Source organism: Mytilus edulis, chromosome 13 (genome assembly GCF_963676685.1).
Source record: "Mytilus edulis chromosome 13, xbMytEdul2.2, whole genome shotgun sequence".
Classification (NCBI taxonomy): domain Eukaryota; kingdom Metazoa; phylum Mollusca; class Bivalvia; order Mytilida; family Mytilidae; genus Mytilus; species Mytilus edulis.
This window is the reverse complement of record NC_092356.1, coordinates 18967871-18984195: the sequence shown is the minus strand read 5'-3', so window position 1 is coordinate 18984195 and position 16325 is coordinate 18967871. Positions and strand designations below refer to the sequence as shown.

The 16325-nt window shown below is 31.4% G+C and overlaps 1 protein-coding gene across 3 annotated transcripts; it reads right to left on the bottom strand.

The window, feature by feature from the left end:
• Positions 1–2140: 2140 nt before the first annotated feature.
• LOC139500082 (endoglucanase E-4-like) lies at positions 2141–15666 on the bottom strand. 3 transcript variants are annotated; one of them, XM_071288819.1, is made up of 12 exons: positions 15555–15666; positions 13723–13921; positions 12472–12676; positions 11779–11949; positions 10910–11094; positions 8105–8262; positions 6693–6806; positions 5194–5344; positions 4256–4412; positions 3620–3785; positions 2868–3058; positions 2141–2217 (listed from the first exon to the last, which is right to left on the bottom strand). In XM_071288819.1, the coding sequence occupies exons 2-12, from the start codon at positions 13906–13908 to the stop codon at positions 2177–2179; spliced, it is 1725 nt and encodes a 574-aa protein (XP_071144920.1). In that variant the 5' UTR covers positions 13909–13921; positions 15555–15666; the 3' UTR covers positions 2141–2176. The 3 variants fall into 3 exon arrangements, with proteins under 3 accessions (XP_071144920.1, XP_071144922.1, XP_071144921.1); XM_071288821.1 differs by lacking the exon at positions 15555–15666 and adding an exon at positions 14899–14984; XM_071288820.1 differs by lacking the exon at positions 15555–15666 and adding an exon at positions 14809–14831.
• Between the last annotated feature and the right edge of the window lie 659 nt (positions 15667–16325).

The following is a 16325-nucleotide window of genomic DNA, read 5'->3' as shown; positions in this document are numbered from 1 at the left end:
ATAAAATAGATTGTAGCTGCTGGTCTGAGTATGTATACTGAGTCAAAGAGATGTCTACTTCTTTACAAGTTAAGTTGACAAAATAAATGGACGTAAAACAAATACATGTAGTTAAGTGGCAGTGGCCGTTTTACATGTCATGATGACGTGTTTCACAATACAACTATTAAAATCTGTGGTAATAATTCAAAATATTGATACATGTATCCCATATATAGTCTATTAGTCAGTTCTGCAAAACATTTTTTAAATTCAAAGTATACTACAGCTATGTTATTTTATCAAAAATATGGATTGGTGGCGCATTTCCTTCAAATATTATCACAGTGCATTCATGATGAAAGGGAACAAGTTTTTTTCAAGAAGGTTCTAAAATATGATCGCCCTCATCTTCATTTCATTGATATTATCGTTTTCCTCAACATACATTTATTTTCGTCCAATTAAATTGTTTGAATTTTTATTTGTCAGCTAATAGGAGTAAATGTTGTGTCCTTCGTGTGTTAGGCGAAGACAATAAACGATAAAGAGAACATGTAAACAGCAAACATTATCGTCAAAAAAATAAACACAGCTGATAAATAAGTCCTCTTTTAGAATTGTTTGCACTTGAATTATCCTTTTGGGTTTTTTGGCAAGTATTTAGAGAATAACTGAAAACAGAACAAATAGGCACCATTGTAAATATCAAAAAGATTTAAGGAATGAATTATATTCAAGTCTTCAATGTAGCTATTGCGAATAGACCCATGTCAGATTATTTTCCAAAATATCTCCGATATTCCAAAATTATTCTTCTGTGCACTTAAGGTGGCACCCAACACCTTGACTTAAATTAATTTGGCTCGTTTAATGTTCATACAATTTTGACAAAATATTTACTTTGACCCTTTGAGAAAAATATAAGAATTTCAAAAAATCTTAAACCAATCACTTTCTCGGAAAAAAATGGTTGGATATATAGCAGTTTGACAAACACTCATTGTGATCATTGAGAAGCTTAATATTTCCTTAACAATGCAACGTGATTAATACTTTTTGCTGATTTTACAGAGTTATCTCCCTGTAGTGTTAGGTACCACCTTAAAGGACTTTAACCGGTTCTTAAGACATAGCATCATTGATAAACAAAATACATTTGATGAATACTATGATTTCGTCTAAATAATTCATCTAAATAAAGGCAACATAAGTCATCATTATAGTAAGGGATAACAAGCTGAAACCGAGGGAAACACGTCAACTATAAGAGGAAAACAACGGACTATAAGAAAAACTGATCTTACACAAAAGCAAACGGACTGCAGATACCAGCTGCCATATTACTGAAAATTCAGATGGTCAAAAGAAGGAAAACAGGATCTGCATCATTCCTGGGATTATACTCAACATTAGATTCCTAAGGACGTTGAAAACAAAGCTACATGAGTGATGATAGTTTCTATAAAATATTTATAAATAACTGCTTCTACTTAGCAATACACTTGGATCAAAGGTATAAGGTGTGTACACATTAAAAACTGTTTGATCATATGGAACTTATTTTGGCTAACCCTTTTTTTCTGAAAGGAGCATTTACACTGTCATATAATTTTGAGAAATGTCGTAAGTTTCTTCTGTTTACTACATCTGACTTCTACGGTATTTGATGAATTACAGTATTACATGTATGAAGAAACTCAGTAACGCGAATGTGACATAGCAAATAGATTTACTTACTTAAAGTTACTTAATAAAAATCGTTTTTTGTTTGGAGGATTGCAGTCTTAGCATTGACTGTGGGTGTATTAGATGTTTATTAATATTCAACTGTTAGTTATTTGTAAGTTAGTGAAAGTACAAAATTTCGTAGTTCAGGCAAAAACAATGTCTTTGCAAGTACATGAATAAAAATTGGCTTTCGTGTAGAGCAGATTACGTTTGCGTATTTGGTAACCTTTACAATACAATGCATTTGCAATTTTAGACATTATATTTGAAACTGTAATACATTTCACATCTTTCATACATAAGATGTGAGGAATTTTTCATGAAAGTACCACATTAATATAAGTTAATTCAATCATCACTTAGAACAAATATAAACAAAGATGTGGTATGGTTGCAAATGATACATCTCTTTACAAGATACCAAATAAAAGCATTTTCAAACTATATTTATTGATAAAAAGTTAAATCATCTGTCCAAAATATGTCGAACATGTAAAGACTTCAGTCCTGGAATGAAAGAAAACAGTAAAATATTAGACGAATGAGTATATGTTTTTGGCTTAACACTGGCAATTAAGATTTTCCGTTAAAGCTTAAATTTTCCGTCCGTCATGTTTTATTGAAAAGCATCGACAACTTTCTAAAAGCGAACCAACAAATGTATTTTAAGGACTTATCATTGTTTATGTGCACTGACCACTTCTTCGTTGTTCTTTGAAATTCATCGATGGCGTCACTTTTCAATGAAAGTTTTTTTTAACCTTAGTGTAAGGGTGTCATGCATTAGACTATAGTTGCAGATATTTACAGTTCCCTTTTTACTATTTGAATCCGTTATATACGCTTAACCAAAACAAATATGAACAGATACATTATTTATATTGTATCAAAATGTTAGAATCCGTTTTTAAATTATTACAAATAATAATTCCATTTTTTATCAGTTATGCAAACTTCAAACGTATCGTCCTCAATAATTTCTAAACTGTATATTAAACTTTTATTTTGTACCATCGTATTATAATTGCTAGGACTTTCGGCTGCAAAATACGATCATCCTCTTCATCCCTTTGAAAACGGTGGTGTATTTGTAGTTATAGATTCATATACATTTTAGAAATAGAAGTATGAAATATATGCGATTATATTTATAATACCTGCAACAGCTCCTTGGAATCCAGCATTGTAGTCACAAGCCACTTCGTTGCTTACATAGTCAGTCCTGACGTCTGTGTATTTGTCGTTTTGATCTGGTCCTCCTACCAGAGCACCGTACAGCGTATGCGGATTTGGTCCTTTCTGTTGTTGTTGGTCCCAGGAACAAGGTGCTGGGATCATTGGGCATGAACTGGAATTTAATGGTTGGTTTTTCAGTCGTACAATATAGAAATAGTAACATGTTTATAGTTTTCTTAAATATTGATAGCATTTTCTAAGCTATTTTATAATGAAGAAGTAATGTCAAGGATTAAAACGTTTTATTTAGTTTGGTGCAGAAATATATTATCAAAAGCAAAACTAGCAAAGTTAACAAACTAATCATACCATTGAGATAAATACGTGAAATAGTTGGTTTATGACTGACGTGCTGTTAGTTTAAATAAAGTAAAGATACAACGACCGTTTATTTTAATTTCCAAAAAAGAGTTGAAAAAAGAGATATCCAAAAAACATGTTACCTGGATGCTGATTGCGTTGCCTTGGGATACGCAACTTTTTACAAACCCTAGAATTTTCAACGATTTTCATATCTTTTTCGTATCTGACCTTAGTTATTCAGTAACAAGTCAAAATTGATACATGAAGTATGAATCTGTCTTCTCTGATAAGAGTTTGAATTTTAATGATCATCGAAGTTAACCCTTTTTGTGAAAAGTACAGGTTGGAATTTAATAGGAAGACTAAATACCTTCCCCTGTGATGTGGTTGTGTGGGAGGATTAACTCCGAATCCAACAACAAAACTTCTCCCAGTATCTCCAAGAGCGTATCCGATTTGACTTTTAGCCCATTTTCGATACTCCATTGGATGTATGCCTAATTCAGCAGTTAGAAGAGCCATAAAGGCCATATTAGCTACAACATAACAAGCAAGTCCTCGTAAGATAATTACACGATAAGTTGTTACACCCATTTATTCAATTATTATGAATTATATAAAACATGTAAAATAAGTTTGCAAATTCTCCCTACTCATCAACTATCGTTTTATAAGGATTAAAGTGTGTAAAAAATGAAATTAATATACCAATATCATTTATAATATCTGGATATAGTTCGAATTTAGCATTCTGTTCATGAAAAGGATAATCAGATTTTCTTTCAAGTAAACGAACATCGGAAATCTTGATAATTTCTTATAACATTATCTAATTTCATATTGTAAGTAATCTATGCATCAGGACATCATTGCAATTATAGTTATACTGATAGAAATTATAACCAAAAATACCGAACTCCAAGGTTCATTTAAAACGCTAAGTCCATGAAACGTGACGAAATCAAACGAAAGACGTTCGTTTAAATGTTGAATACGTTATACATACACGTATATCTGAGAGATCCCCATTGCAGTCTAAATGCCAGTCCTTTTGGGGAATAGGGCAATGCAGCAGTACCAGTTCCACCTGGTAACCAGTCAGTAAATGTGGCTTCTAAATCTTGTTTGTAAATATCCTTCTTTGTCATATTGTACAAAAGAATCTACCGAAAATATATGAGAAATATAAAATTGATTATCAATAAAATGTAGAACCTGAAAATATAACTTTAACCGATTTACACACTGCGGAGACATAAATCTGTTTTTAAAGAACATTGTACTCATTCATTATGTTTCTTAAATTATTTGTTTCCCAGACTATACTTTTTATGACGGTTATAAGGATTTGCCCCATACTATTTGGCGAATCTTTTGCAACCTTGCGACAAGGTACATAACGAGGTCTGACATATTTCTAAAGGGATAGACCTTCGTTTAAGAATATTACGGGTAAGTTTATGTAAACCATTATAATACATAAATTCTCAACTTTTGAGTAACATTATTCTAATTCTTTATCACAATAATGTTTAGAAAAGCATTAATTTGATGAAATTAACTTTTCCAAAAGCAAAACAGATATATAATTGAACGTTAGAGTTATCTTCCTTTACCTTGTTCTACCTTCGTAGAATCTAGAGCATTTCCAAAGGCCGATTATGTTCAGCATTCCTCCTTATAATGGCAATGCTTTTGATTGTGGTAATATTATATTTATATCTCGTTGCATCGGATATATAGACGCAACGAAACATAGTAGCCAATATCAAAGTCACATACGGAGAAAAATAACCTAGGTTTTAATAAAACATCGGACGTTTCTACATAAGTCGTTAATAATTTTTTAAATGTTAATTACATAATCAATATATGTATTTGATATAATTAATGTTGCATTTAGATCAACGTACATTATGCAAAATATTAGCTAAAGAACTGTACCATGTTTCCTGCATTTTTCTCGTCCCACGAAGTTCCCCACGCAGCACCGGTTTCATAATGTTTTTCGGCATCAGCTAAATATGAGGCCTCTCCGGTAGCTCTATGCAACCATGCTCCTCCCCATGTAAGCTCGTCTTCGAACTCGCTGGATCTAGATTGAAAACAGATACATATATATGTAGAGGATTGTCGTTCCTCATTTACACAAGAACTACTTTTGTTTAGGATTTCCCTCTGGACTAAAACTGTTTTTGCATTGTTTGTTGTGAATTGCGAACAAAAAATTTGTATGTTTCCCCATGTAATCAATGTAAAACCGAGCAAAATAAAACAATTAAATCGTACCTACCTATCACATTTTTCACGGGGAATCTTATATTATTGTTTAGCTTTCATATTGTTATGAAGAAAAAAATTATAGACATATCTTTGTTTTCCTATTTTAGCATTGCATTCGATAATGAAAAAATGAATGATACCACTGTGAATAAAGTATTACTGAAAACACATTTTCACAATTATTTTTTTTTTCACGAAATAAAACAAAACGCCAATTTAATCGTAGCAAATATGTCATAATTGCGACTTCTCTCTTAAATACATGTACATCAACAATGTGAGAAAATCACAAAAATAATCCCGCTGAAGTTGCGCTAGAAAGGATTTAGCGTGTCACCAGAGCAATCTAGGTGAATAAGTTTGTTGATTATATTTCAAGCTCCAGTTGCTTCCTTAAAAACATACTGTTGCATCGTGAATCTTTATGTTTATGTGTGTGCATGTCATAATATCCCTGAAGACGTTCTTTTAAAACTACTTGGTATCTCTAAAGTTGTAAATTTTATAACTTGACTCCGTTTAAAAATAAGGTAACTACACAGCTTTTATGTTTAAACATTTGATGGCAATTCTGAGCTTATATTATATCTTTTATTTCTTAGGTTTGTTTGTCTAGCTACCGACCGGAACTTTCAGTCAATAACTATGTAAAATACAAATCAACGCACAAATCTATCTGCATTTGTTTTGCTTCGTATCTTGTGAGAACGAAATGTAGGGTTAATATTTCTCACCACGGAAACTGTTTGTATTTGTTTTTCTCAATTCGATATAATTATAATGAAAGACAACGGTTATTCTGTATGAAATTGCATTTCGGTACCACATAAATATTTAGAATATAATATTCCGATTCTTTTAAATCCCGGGTTCTAAACAACTAACTTTTAATCAATTCAAGGGCAAACACCGAAACAACCAGTTATAACACTTCAATACTACACAGTAGACCAGACACCTCCTCAATATTAATAGTGTAATACATAATACCTTTCGTGATGATCTTAACTAACGCCTAGTACGTTCAATCACCATATGGTTTCTAGTAAAATATCGTCATTACTATCTGTTTTAGGAGGAAAGAGATGGACTATATATATTCCTCTTATAGTTTTTTTTTATTGAATATGCCTTCAAATTTAGCTCAAAGGGGCCTTTACCTGTAATAAGCAGCTGCAGCGTTCACGCTATCACTATACTTTCCTGTGTAAGTTTTAGCAAAGGTGTACAACTGTTTTGCGTGTGTCAATAGTTTGGCTGAAAAAGCCGGATCTGAAAAATGTTAAATGATATTGTTATAAATTTGATCGAATACGAATGCTAAATTTAATATCTTCATTGTGTCATTTAGTCAAATTACAATTCACCCATCAGTATGTCTAAAACATATCATATTTGTAATTCTCCGCTTCATAACCTAATACATTCTCGGTAATTTTTCCACAAAGGTATATCAACATTTTCTAATTAGTTTACATTAGTAAAAAATGCATATTCAACCAATATAGAGACATAATTGTCATTGTGATATATAAAAGCAGAACGTAAGGGTTGATATCTCCCTTTATAGAACTACAATTAAGATTAATGCGTAGTCTCACTACTAAAGTTGTCTTGTTGGGCCCCTTTTTCAATGTCTTATATTCGCATTGTATAATTATTTGTTTTCCTTTTAAAATATGCATGATATTTCTAAAATCCAATAAATAATATATATATATTTTCAAAAGTGAACGGTCTTGCATTAATAATATACACACTAATATGGCTATGTAAGGGTTGTCTTTACTGTTTTATTTGATTTTTTTGTTGGAGCTCTATAAATTGTTTAAATAAATGTTGAGTAGGCGTAACTTGGTTCTTTGAAAAGCAAATTCCTCTAAATGAGAAGTATTATGGATTCAATTAATAGAAAGTCATATTAAGAATTGTGTGTTATACTAGCTTTAAACATGTTGTGTAACTACGTATTGTTTACGTAATTTTCTTCTAGAGAAACTGCTTTATAGCGCAATAAATATTAATTTTCTATAGAAAAAAAAGCAATTACACAACTACATCTCATCAATGATCAACAAAATACAACTTAATATTAAGATAGATATCTCTTTTCAAAATATAATTTTGACTTTACAGCATAACTTCGACTTTGACTTTGGTAAAAAGGCTACACAAATAACAAGAGTGTGTCCATAGCACACGGATGCCCCATCCGCATTTTCATTTTCTATGTTCAGTGGATTGTAAAAATGGGGTACAATCTCTAATTCGGCATTAAAATTGAAAGATCATATTAAAGGGAACATGTGTACTAAGTTTCAAGTTGGACTTCAACTTCATCAAAAACTATCTTGACCAAAAACTTTAACCTAAAAAATTTAATCTGAAGCGGGACAGACGGACGGACAAAAAAACGAACGAACGAACGGACGGACGGACGAACGGACGCATAGACAGTAACGTATTGCCCATAAAAAAAATGATTTGACGACAATTATGTTTTTGGCTTTAAAGCATATTATCTAAATGTCATGTCACGTATACCAGTATGCGCAATATAAATATAAAAACTTTGTCTTTAAAAACCAACGATCCTACTGTCATGGCGGCTGCGTATTCTGCGGCTACGTCACTTCCGGGTTTACTGGCAGTAATTTTAAAAGCCGGTCTGTCTGATCCCATATCTTCCGGTCTTGTCCAGCTTCCGTGGTCTTTGCCACCATCTCCAACCTTCGTTTGAACAAGTGTATTAGGAAATCATCTATACTATTAAACGAGAAGACCTCATTTTGTGTGTCGCTTTTCTTCTTGCCACAATAAATTAATCAACACGCCACTGTGTCCTATAGTTACAGTGCAAAGTCGCATTTGTCATCCATTCATATGATTATTCAGATTGAGTTATTTTGGGAGAAAAACGAGAAAAAAGGTATCCGGATATTGTCCCGTCATTGGACGAAATTTTAAGTTAGATTAGACTTCCGGTTTGCGTTTTTCTGTATACTTTGAACATACATGTATACTACGAATAAAGTGTATTTTCAAGTTTACTATCCACGGCGGTCACAGAGTTTATTAAATAGAGAGGGTCTGTATACAAAATCAATGACCACCATGGATCGATTAGTAAACTTAGAATTGAAAGCAAATATACTTTATTTATAGAGTAATGAATGTTCATAATATAGTACAGATATAAAAGCGCTTAAATTATTCATGTGAATTTTTGATACCTTTTCTGAAATTCTCCAGTCATTAAATCTTTTACAAAACAGTGGCATATCCAGAACTTTTTGTAAAAGGGGGGGGGGGTGACTGACCTAAGCGGGGCCTGCATGCTCCAGTAACGACTCAGTGATTCCCTATATAATCAATCAAATTTTTCACACGAAAGGGGGGTGCCCCCCAGCCCCCTGATTCCGCCTATGCAAAATTCATTGATTTAAAAAAAAAATGGTATGATTGCCATGTTGAGACAACTCTCCACAAGAGACCAAAATGATACAGAATTTACAAATATAGGTCACCGTACGGCCCGCTTCAACAACAAGAAAAACCCATACCGCATACTCAGCTTTAAAAGGCCCCGAAATGACAATGTAAAACAATTCAATCGAGAAAACTAGCAGCCTTATTTATGTACAAAAAATGAACGAAAAACAAATAGGTAACACATAAACAAACGACAACCACTGAATTACTGTAACAGGCTCCTTTCTTAAATGTTCATAACACACTAAGGCAGCAACCATTTATTTTTCGGGGGGGGGGGGGGCTATGTTTTTTTTTGGAAAAAAAAGTTTGTTTCCAGTTTTTGGAGAAAAAAATAATTTGTTTTTGATTCTGAGAAAACAAAATTGTTTGTTTCACCCTCAGCTGCCACTATATGTAATGCTAAAATTGAAAGAAAAAAATTGTTTTTGGGAATTTTGGAAATAAAGGAAGAGGGATAACCTATGATACTTTTGCTGAAATTCTCCAGTCATTCATTATTTAACAAAATTCTTACAACACTTTACATACTTTAAACTACGCTCTGAATGCCCGCGATTTCGCGGGTGTGTTCTAGTACATATAAAAGAGGGACGAAAAATAACAAAGGGACAGTCAAACTCATAAATCGAAAATAAACTGACAATGCCTGGCTAAAAATGAAAAAGACAAATAGACAAACAATAGAACACATGACACAACATAGAAAACTAAAGAATAAGCAACACGAACCCCACCAAAAAATAGGGGTGTTTCAGGTGCTCCGGAAGGGTAAGCAGATATCACCTGATCTTTTATTAACATTTGTAGTCGCATTTAAACGTCGATGTATTCATCACAATATTATATGTGCAAGAGGTGTCTATATTAAAAAAAACTTTTGAATCAATCTTGAACTTCAGTTATGTCTAAGTATAGAAAATACATTTATAAAATGATTTATTACTCTTTTTTTTATTTGGTTTCAATATATCATTGTCACATACTTTCTTCGGATGCATGCGATATAATAAAACGATAAGTGATTAGTGCTAAATATAGCCAAATTTATCTTCGAATTCCAAATTAAAATTGGCCTAGTTTATGATAAAGATCAATTTGATTAACTTAAAATATTTATTAATGATATTGATTTAATAATCAAAATAGTAATCTGGAATTTTTCTTAAAACAAAGGATGATATATAAATGTGGTTTATGTTACTTATAAATATACCTTATTATAATAGTAATATTGTATTAGGAAATTATTGATTGCAAAGGGATTTAACTGAAATTGCTCTTAATTTAAAATGCTCATTCAAATATCACATTAAGAAGTTTCACTTTCGAAGTGCAACGGATATTTAACAATCTATCGAAATGCAACTAAATAGTTATCAAAGGTACCAGAATTATAATTTAGTACGCCAGACGCGCGTTTCGTCTACATAAGACTCATCAGTGAACTCGTACGAGTTTGTTTAAATACATCATATTTATTTAGAGTTTTAAATAACATAATATTTTAAGTTGTGTTAAGAAACCATTACAATATTTTGTAATTATGTAAACAACTGACACACTAGAACTAATATTTTCAATGGTATATTACATTGTGATTACTCTACTGATACAAAATGTCATAGACATAAGGTTAATTTTGTAATTATGTAAACAACTGACACACTAGAACTAATATTTTCAATGGTATATTATATTGTGATTACTCTACTGATACAAAATGTCATAGACATAAGGTTAATTTTGGTAATGTTTTACTAGAAAGAAGTGCTTTTCTTGATGGTGTTTATTATTTACTTTCTTAACTTTGCTTATTATCCTAACGACTAAAGTTAAAATAAGTACGATATTTATCGTTAATACTTTTTTTTTTAAAGTTTACCTGAACATATAGTTCATTTTCTCCGGTATGGCATTTCAATAGCCACTCCAAGGGCCATCTAATGCAGTCAAACATTTCTCCAAGCTGTCCACTAGCGCGGTAGGCGTCAGCATACTCTAAAAGACTCCATCCGAGCAGTGTGGTCGTAGCAGCCATTGGGAAACCAAATTTTACATTGTCACCAGCTGGAAAAGGTGACATTTCAAGATTTGTCATCAAAAACTATTTGTTACCATGTGTAACCAAAATAAATCAACCAAAAAACGTAAGCAACACAACACTGACACTTCTTTATTCTGTTATTCATATAATAATGTATTAAGGATGTATTCGTGTAACGTTTATGTATTTTCGTCAGATGATCGGACCCTTTTGTCTTTTTCCTATGATACAAAGTTAAATATTTTTTCCAATATCACACACTGTTCATTTTCATAAAAGTCTTCAATAGGATATTAAAGGTCATTTACAAAAATTAAAGCAGATTTTAGATTCTTTTCTTACGATTTGAGACCCAAATTATGCCAATGCAAAATATAAAGTAAAAGATCAAATCCATCTTTACTCACCGTTTTTTTTACAATCAGAAATATCTAGAAAAGAAGTTTCATAACCTACCAATATGTTTAGGATACTAAGTATTTGTTTCTTAATTAATTATCCTATGATTTAAAGTAACAATTTTAGATTTCATTCATTTTTTTATTTATTTCACCTGACTTCATTAATATGCACTGTTCTTAAGCTTTTTCCAATCATTCTCTTAAATATTCTCCATTTTCATATCATAAATTTTTCGCATGATAAGTCGATGCAGCAAGATGAACAATCACGCATTTATCATTTTTTTTTAATAAAAAGCTGCCTACCGTCATACCATCCACCCGTCAAGTCTTCACCATTAGTTCCCTGATCATTTAGCGCGGAATCAGCACGCCATGGAATTGGGTTGTCTGCCGGAAGTTTCCCAGATCTTTGCGCATCATAGAACAAAATCGACTTTTCAAGTACTTCGTCGTAATTATATTTAGTTCCATCAGCTGTAAAATATGTTTTATCAGCTCATAAATATATAATTTATCTGAATGATTAACTCATCAGAGATACCAGATTTATAATTGCGTACGCCAGACGCATGTTTTGTCTACCAAAGAAGTATTAGTGATGCTTGAATCAAGAAAGTTTTAAAAAAGGCGAATGAAATACGAAGTTAACGGGCATTTAAAACCAAAAATAACAAAAGAATATTCAAATACAGCTAAAATAAAGTCTAGGTGTAAAGACAATATATAAACATGATTTAAGGTTTTGAAATTACGATCGATTTGTTGATTGTTTTTTTTTATTCTAGTATAGATATCAGGTGGAAAAGCACGATGTTTTATTTTAATTTTATCTAGTACAATGTATGCAAATAACGAATTTAAAAAAGGAGAAAACAAGATATGCTCGGCTCTACAAACATCTAAGATAATCGAATGAAATCTCGAAAAATATGATCATTAACGAACAAATATTTCAGTAGACTTTTCTATCTGTGCAATCATAAATAACGTTCTTACTGTTAGGAACTGGTGGCACAGTGAAACCATCATCGCCAAAGTTTTTCAAAATTGCTGTTGCCGTTGGTGGACTACTTCCACTAAATTTACCCCCAATTTTGAAATCCAGTGATCCTCCTGTATGAGCGATAGCAGTGTGTGGTTTGTTGACAAATGTCCACACTTTTTTGTCTGCTGAATGAGTAACCTCGTCCGCCATGTATTGCTGTTAAAACATGTAAAAGAATCATTTAAAAACAAATATGCAAAAAATATTTGCAAACAGGAATAAGGGATCAGTCTTATCGGACAATCGTAAACCAAATCCATAATGGACGATAGTGCATGGTATCCAACAGAGATATTTGAAGCTAAAATATATTTGAAATGGGATACCATCAAAACTTGAATCTTGTGCCTTCACCAATATTACAAATGCATAAATTGGAATAGATTATAAGTCAAGGCTGTTACTAAAATTAAAAAGTATAAGGAATCAAACAGAAGGAGACACTTCAATATAACAAATGAGCACCCAGGTAACGTAGGAGACAGCGTGAGCATATCGTGGTTCGCCATACAAATTAATACACAGTGAAAATGTCACAATGGGGAAAAGGACGTTGGTTCAACTCGTATAGCTACAAAATCTATTATGCATACATTTAACAAATGTTTAAGGTTACACAACGGATTATTCAACAATATTATTTGCCAGAGCAGAACACAATACTAAAATTCGGAGAATTGTAATGGTCTTGCAATCTACTGTTAAAAGGACATAATTCTGTTCTCTTTCCCTCCAGTATGCCATTACTGAAATCACCTTTTAACCTAATATGTACTTCAATCATGAGTAACACGTTGGGTTCTTCTAGTGAAACAGGAACTGCTTAGAACAGATCATTTGAGTTAGTCTGGCTCGTTTTGTCCAATCTGTCATTATCTGTGTAGTGTTTTGTTATTGTGTTTTGTCTTTTGCTGATATTTTTATTTATGTTTTGTCTCTTTTCATTTGATGTATGGTATCGTAAATTGTCCCCTTTGTGACTTATATCTTTTATTGATATAACAAATGTAATATTTGTCATAATTATCATTATAATTTAATGATTAAAAAACCAAATACAATAAAACGAATTCAGCCCTTTCATAGTCTTTAACTAGTCCAAGTTTATTTTATCTAGTTGTATTTTGTAACATATCCCATGTTAATTCTTTATACATTCTGCGACAAATAAAGTATACGTATATATATCATATGTATCTTACCGTTATACTTGCAATTGGTTGATCAAAAGTAATGATTGCCTCCCAACCATTCAATTCCTCCTGAAGATTCCAAACGAGATGTGCCTCAAAATTGTCATCCCAATTATGCATTTTGGTAAGTGTCGTTGTTAAGGTTGACACCGCTGCCGTAAGTGACGGAAGTACTAGTAACCAAGGCAACAACATTGTGACTTGGTTTCTAATGGAAATATTTATAGGTTTATATCATGTTTTATGCTCAATCTTCTCTGTTGTTTTTCTTGAGTTTAGATACTGAATAAGTTTCAAGAATTCAAATAACTTGAAAACATTTATAGTGATGATTATTGGGTGTTTCTATTAAATTAACAAAAATACAAAACTCAAAGAATATTCAAAACGAAAAGTTTCTAATCAAATGGCAAAATCAAGAGCTCAAACACATCAATCGAATGGATAACAACTGTCATATTTTCTAACTTTGTACAGACATTTTCTTATATGAAAAATGGTGGATAAACCCTAGATGTATGACTAGCTAAACCTCTCAATCGTACGAAATTCCGTCAAATTTCTATGTGCTACGTCTCCTATCAACAAACTACTATACAAATATCATGCAACATAAATATTGTTTTAAAAAAGTGATTTCAGCACTAGAATAAATGTTAAATTTCAGAATAAAAACACTATGTTAATAATATGTTCAGACGTAACAGCATTTATTTTTACTCTTGATGAAACATGATACAATAATCGATGGTACATGCTGTTCGTTCTATTACTAAACTTCGTATGAAAATTTATCTTAGACAATGTTGTTTTTTAATGTTTAATAAGGCATTTCTAGTACTACTGTTATCTTAAAAAGCATATCTTAGTTTCATCGCACATAAAAAAAAAATGATAAGTCACTAGCGTTTAAAACAACCAGGTACTAATAATATAAAACAAATTAGTAGAACTTTGTATTGATTTAATACATAATTCATAATAATAAATTTGTTTCAATGAATACTATTTTTTTGTTATATATACAATTGTATAAACATTGCAAGTGTGATCATTTTTTAAGTAAGTTATGTTTTATTTGGACGCTACACTTACTTATATTTGCCGTTATTTAACTACGTCAGCACAGATCCAATTATTACACCCAATTTAGTACAGAATAAGATAAGATTTCACATTTCTAACCTGGTTTCTGAACTTTTGAAGAATGTTGTATTGACTGGGTAGTACAAAGGAACTTGATTATGTAGTCGACTTTTAAGTACAAAGGAACTGGCTCGATATACGAATATAAGAATACAATTGAAAATTTAATAATAAACTCTCAGTATAAACGATTTTAACATGTTTATGTCATACTGGTGAAAATATTGCAATTTGAGTGAAAAGTGTGCATGCTGTATAGATATTTTATAAAGTGTTGATTGAGCGTAATTGAAATTGATTGACCTACATTTGAGAGATATATTTACATATGTACATTTAGAACAGTGCAGTCGATTGTTTGAATTTCAAAAATATCTACAAAAAGTAAAGATCTGATAAAACTAAATAGGACAAAAAGTATAAAAAACGGCACTATTTTGAAATAAATATTTAATATAACCTTTTAAACTTACCATAAGCAGAAAAAAAATCAACTACAGAAAATAATTTTTTTTTATCTGTTATGATTGTCAATGACACTACTTTCCACCAGAGATCAAATGTGGTATGGTTGAGGAAATCGGATTTTCTATTGCTGTTTGCTAATAAAAAAAATCCAAAGCGTAAATTTACAAATTTGCAATTGGCTTAAAACGTCTTTGTAGTACACAAGTTATTTCGTACAATACACTTACCTAAGTCTACCTGGCTTACAGCTAATCTTTAGAACAATCAAAGTCGTTAAACTAAATATAATTCGGTATGGGTTAGCAGATAAGATGGGAAATTTCTTATCCTTGAACTTTTGAAACATGTTAGAATGACAGTGAAAGAGGTATTACATGTCAATTGTATAATCTGTGAATTCTATTTATAATCATTCATGTTATTATCGGGTTTTATATAGCTAAATAAATATGTTTAAATAAAGATTGTCATGTCTTACGCAAGAGAAAATTTTGAAAAACAATGTCTGATAATAATCAATTAGGTTATCTTCAGTGTTTATATTAATTTATATACAAGTCTTACAATGTGGTGATTAAAAAGATGTGTGAAAAAATCCAGAACATCATTCCAAAAATAAAAAGAAACGAACAAAGTTCCACAAAGCACTACGCAGAAAAAAATCCCGACAAAACCAAACGAAAGATCGAAGATGAAATCAAGTGCAAAAGTCAATGGTTTCTGCACCACTAGTGGGCGTCTTCGTGAACCGTATGTTACAAACCCAGTAATGAGTCTAATTCGGTAGGTCAGATGTTTGCTGTCAGCAGTTTCTTTACATCATGATTTCTGGAAAAATGGAAAAATAGGTAAAAATGATATTCAAATATATTAAAATACCAATAGGGGTAAATTAAAAAAATCTAAACCTGACTTAATGTGAGATTTAATTGTTTTGGTCAGTTTCACAACTTAGTGTGTCTATCGAAAATAATTATTAAAATAACAACCAAAAAACG